The sequence below is a fragment of the Tigriopus californicus genome, chromosome 5, assembly GCF_007210705.1.
Source record: "Tigriopus californicus strain San Diego chromosome 5, Tcal_SD_v2.1, whole genome shotgun sequence".
NCBI lineage: Eukaryota > Metazoa > Arthropoda > Copepoda > Harpacticoida > Harpacticidae > Tigriopus > Tigriopus californicus.
The window spans coordinates 1,074,283-1,079,690 of record NC_081444.1 but is presented as its reverse complement, the minus strand read 5'-3'; the positions used below and the strand labels follow the sequence as shown (position 1 = coordinate 1,079,690).

General features: G+C 40.6%; 2 protein-coding genes across 3 annotated transcripts in view; one reads left to right on the top strand and one right to left on the bottom strand.

Annotated features, from left to right (window-relative positions):
- The window catches only part of LOC131880369 (uncharacterized), a gene marked incomplete at its 3' end in the record, with an annotated part of 19,957 nt that extends 14,959 nt beyond the window's left edge, over window positions 1-4,998 (bottom strand). Inside the window, 2 exon segments of one of the 2 annotated variants that reach the window (XM_059226986.1) lie at window positions 4,628-4,770; window positions 4,867-4,989. 2 annotated transcript variants of the gene reach the window in all.
- LOC131880375 (uncharacterized) lies at window positions 523-3,208 on the top strand. The gene is made up of 2 exons (XM_059226999.1): window positions 523-1,231; window positions 2,216-3,208. Exons 1-2 carry the CDS (start codon window positions 706-708, stop codon window positions 2,524-2,526), a joined length of 837 nt encoding a protein of 278 aa, XP_059082982.1. The 5' UTR covers window positions 523-705; the 3' UTR covers window positions 2,527-3,208.
- Window positions 4,999-5,408: the final 410 nt, after the last annotated feature.

Here is a 5,408-nt window from a genome sequence, read left to right as displayed (position 1 = left end):
TGTTTAGAGCTTGACTCGAAACATCATTGACAGTAAGTGAGTTTTGCCTTGGTTTTATTGATTTCTGATGTTTCTTAACATGCTCTAAACATCGTTTGTTCTCTTCAATCGAAAATTGTTAGTCAGATAAATAAAGAACACTTAGATTGTCTTTCTCGACATAAATAGGCCGACTTATTGACATTCAAGGGTTTTAGTATTCGATTTCGTTTCCCCCCGAGGAAAGTTCCGTGGAATTCCATTTCCACCTTTGAAATGAATTTATGAAAAAAGTAACAGGGTTCTATTGAAAAAGACTCACTAGGATCAAATTTCGACGAAGTTTCTATATGATTTAACTTGATATAAGCACATTCGTTGTTAACCTTGGCCATCCATTTCCATTATCCGTGAACCCATTAGCTAGAGTGTTTTGTCCATCGACTGTCTAGCTATCTCAGAAGCCGATATTATTTACATTCTCAGGAAGAATCTCTGTCAGTTTTCAAATTGTTTTCAGCCAAAAACATTCTCAAACAAATGTTTCTCAATCAAACGCAAAAAGCATTCCACTTTTCCATCGCCAAAGAACCCTTGGGCAGGTCTATCCTGTTAACCGTGTTTATTCTAGAAGAAACTATCGGCAACGCTCTTCTATTAGGGCTCCTTTGGTACCAACGTCATGGCCAAGATCTCAAACGAACTTTGTATAACCAAGTGTTCCACATGACCTTCAGTTGTGTGCTCCTCACCAATGTGACTACCCAAGTCGTGGGTTTCATCGTCATCTTTTACAACCCTGGATTTCCAGAATGGTTCTGTTGGACCAGAGATCTCGCCGTCAAGTTCACGCTAATCTATGGGTCTCTCTTTGCGGTCCAACTCTCTATATTGAAGTATTGTTACGTTGTCTTGTGGAAACGAGTGATATGCATGGACGATGACTTTTTGGCTACGTACTTGCTGGTCCTGAATGCGTTCTTTAGCCTTTTGGGCGCCTTATTAGACCACTATTGGAACGGCCCACACCTGGCTGATATGTGCCTTTGTATGGATGTGGATTGGTCCAATCACTACCAATATCGATTCGCGGATCACACCTCAGGAGATATTTTCTTTGTGGGCCTTTGTTTGTTGGTGGATATGGGAATTTTTATACGAATCAACATCGATAACTGCGTATCCCATTCAAAGAGGAACACCGTGGTTCCATTTGAAAGTGATGTGACTTCACCTACCGAAAGTTGCTTTGGTAAGTCAATTGGTTGGCAACAAACGAAAGCTCTGCCATAGCCGCTCTCATTTCTTCAAAAGGTCGTAAAAAATGTTGAACTTATTTGGAGGCCTTTTTTCAATCAATGCGATTAATTTTTCAAATCAAATAAAAGTACATGTGTATGACCGTCAGGGTACAGGGTACGTTAAAGTACGAGGTGCCTGCCAAATCAAATGCGAGAGGAGCTCTTAGGCACACCAAGCAAATAACTGATAATTCCATACTTTGGCCGAATTTCCATGCAATGTAGGCAAATTCCTAGAAAAACATTATGGTCTCTAGAGGTGAGTCTTGGTCGTAGGATACAAAAGTAAACAGGTGATTTGACCTGGCATTTATCGACAATACTTTCAAATGGACGAAACACGATCTGACAAAAGGCTCAATGACATAAGATAAACATGCACTGACAATAAGATGATCTTGTTAGATTTTCATCAGCTGAAATTTATCAAACCCTAAAAGTTCCCATTGGGAAACAAAAAGTCTGAAACTTATGTTGCAATGAAAGCATTAAAGGTAATTCTGATTAATGACCAACCTGAAATAAACGATGGCTTTTATGACTACCTTGTAGAGTAGCTAAATTAGAGTTTAGATTTATTAGACTATTAAATTAGAGTAGTAAAGTCTCTCCCAATACGAGAGCTCTCTCATTCCTCTGATGTTCCTAGTGAAACATCTTTGGGCTTGTTTGACCTTTTGCAAACCTGTGGACTTCATTGTTCTAAGTAGCCTGGATGTTTGAAGTATTGAAAGTGCTCTCAAAACGCACGTTAAGCCTCTACGGTCACTAGAATTGACCCTAAATCCTGGTTTGGGGCAAAGCTCATGAATGCTTTTGAAGACGTGCAGTATCAGAAACGTGCAGTATATTTGTTTGAATGATATGAACAATTCAATACAAGAGAGACAAAGAGGCCTTAAAACTAAATAGTTCAAATCCTTTTCTCTCCTCAGACAAATTGCGAGGTGTGTATGGGTGGCGTTACAAAGGACCTCACGTTTCCTTGGGGATGACTTCTCTAACGCATTGGTTGTTTTCGTTCTCCGTGGTGCCCCTTGGGCTTATGCCTCTTCTCTATGAGGAAGATCCTGGAGCCTTGAACAAGTTCCCGGTGAGCTTGTATTACATCTTGGCTTACGATGGACCAATATTGCTCTTATACATCCTGATTCCTTTGGCTTATTATTGGAAGCACCCAATGATACTCAAGACCATTCTACACGGCCTAAAGGATGACGTGAAAGAATTGCGTTGCTCGTTCTAGACCACAAGCACAAAGTATTGATGTGTTGTTTTTCAGCCCTTGTTAGGGCGGCTTTCTACTAGGATGGAAAACTGAGATTGAATCCGGTTTGAGGATTCAAGTTGGAGTAGCGCTGGGGCGAGTTCGGCAAAAGACTTGAGTTCAGCCACGGACTTCTAGAAATATGGACTCCGAACGAGCTTCCCGGCAAATCGGCCTGCTCTTGGTCATAGCCACTCTGAGCCACTTTTCGAATTACAGTAATAAAATAAGAAACGTAGATCTCTTCAATTAACGGAAAGTCAATTTTATATCATTTTCATGCAAAGTCGATCGTTTCAAAGTTATGTTGTCAAAAGCTTATGTAGCTGACCAAGAGCAGGCCGAAAATTCAAATTTTATGTAGTGTTTACTGCATAATTTTGACAAAGTCTCCTGAGTTCCCTAAGCATAGGTTTAGGCTCAAACTTGGCTGAGTTCATCTATTCAACAAGACCTTGGGGTCGTATGAAGTGTTTATTTGGAATAAGATGAGCGGTTTAGGAGATAGGATATTTTTGCTTCCGTTTGCAGTCCATATCTCTAGAAGTCCGTGGTCCAGCAAAGGATCCCAGTCTTTCACTGTACTCTAGACTTAGGGGGGCTTTACACTACGATGGAAAATCAGGATTGAACCCGTTTGAGGATGGAAGTAGGACTAGTGCTGGGGCGAGTTTTTCGCAAAAATGAGTCTTTTTGTTAGACTTCAGTACAGTGAAAGNTGTTGTCAAAAGCTTCCGTAGCTGACCAAGAGCAGGCCGAAAATTCAAATTTTATGTAGTGTTTACTGCATAATTTTGACAAAGTCTCCTGAGTTCACTTAGGGGGGCTTTACACTACGATGGAAAATCAGGATTGAACCCGTTTGAGGATGGAAGTAGGACTAGTGCTGGGGCGAATTTTTCGCAAAAATGAGTCTTTTTGTTAGACTTCAGTACAGTGAAAGACTGGAGCCGCCCCAGCACTAGTCCTTATTCCATCCTCAAACCGGATTCAACCTTGGTTTGCCATCCTAGTGTAAATCCCCCCTTATACACCTAAAACTCGCCCCAGCATTAGTCCTACCTCCATCCTCAAACCGGATTCAATCTCGGTTTTCCATCCTAGTGTAAAGCCGCCCTTAATTTTCCAAAGTCAATTGAAAATGTTTTACAAAACAGAGTCCCAAACAATGTATTTGCCTATTTGTGAAGTATATAATTTTTTGCACCTAAATAATACTACAATTGCATTGATTAGCTTAAAAAAAAGATCGGTCGCGTTTAAGAATGCATTAATCATCAATGCGTAAGTTATGGTATAGACGCTATTGTCAAGGAAATAAGGGGATGGAGAATTACTAAGTTTGCGCCATTTCGTAGGTCCATTCAGGGCACGGTGGTACCCACAACATTGAATAAGAGTTTGTTCAAATGCCAAGACTTCTATTAAAGTTTTTCCTTGTAAAAACAAAAGAAACAACTCTTGTAGAATATGTTTTTAAACACCTCAGGTAAGTATATAAACCCACTAAAACCTATAAAAAATAATGTTTGTGAAATGTAATCGAGAGATGATAGAAGTAATTTTAGATGCATTTTTTTGCGGACTTCCTTACCGCTACCGGGATTGGAATTCAAGCAGTTCAGAGAAGATTGTTCAATTTACTTGACTTTTATTTATATATATATACATTACTTGATGGACCAACGAATTGGAGTTGGCTGATCTGGCTAATTCTTGAATATAAGGTTGATTATTTCCAGTTGAAATTGTATCAAAATCTGGCGAGCAGACGCTAAGACATTAACTTCCAAAAGTTGAATTTGCATCAAAATCAAATGTAAAAATACTACGGTTATACCTTGGGAAAAGTATTCTGTTTTTCTGAAGTATGTAGAAAAACCTTAAAATACTTTGCAATATCACTTAAAAACGTATTTAGATGTCTTGACATTTGGGCAAACACTTAAAAAGAAACTGTTACCACCGTGAGTGGCCATTTCAAATTATCTCCCAATTTCAGTTCCCTTCAAAGTGGCTAGTTATATCCATTATATGGGCGTGGAAGGTGACTGGTCGAGTTTAAAAATGTACAGCTCACCTTGAGGCCCCGCTTAAGGCCATCAACACCGGGAACGAGACCAACGCAGTTCAAGTGACCAAGGCTATTCGCAAGCATTCCAAAAGTCATCTTTAGCGCATAAGAAGAGAGGGGGGCTCACGTCCAGCTCCTAATATCGAGACCTTACGGGTCAAATATCCCAACAATTAGCAATACCAAATCGAAATCGAAAATCACAAGTCTTGGAGGAGCGCTGAAAGGCCCCGGAAAAGTAGTACCTCCTCTCTTCAGCGGCCTCGTCCAAGATGACTGGCTGGTTTGTATTAACCTGAGACAAAGCCCACACTCAACATGGAAGTTTTAGTCAATAAATTCCTCTTTCACTGTCAAGAGCTGCTGTCATCAACATTGAAAACAGTAGTAGAGGAGGTTCAGAGCTACCCTGAAGAGCACCATCCTCTTTTGCAGCCATTCAAAGAACCCAAGGCGGACGTGGCATTCACAGAGATAAAAAGGAAATACCCCTCGACGTCCGGGGTTTCGTCCTTACAGCTTTCACTTATCCTGATCCAAGCCCAGCCAGTCTTCCACATCCCCCTTCATTCTCCTTTCCTCTCACCAGCATGCATGGAGTCAGCCATCATCTTCATCCACAAAAAGGGGCCGAGGGACATTCCAGAAAATCATCGGACCATTGCCCTGGCGAGCCCCTTCTTGAAGATGATGCCCACCCTGTTAGGTCCCTACTTCACTAATTGTCCGAGGATATAAAATATCTTTCCCTAATTTTTTTATGACTCGGTGTTACAATTATTCTGAG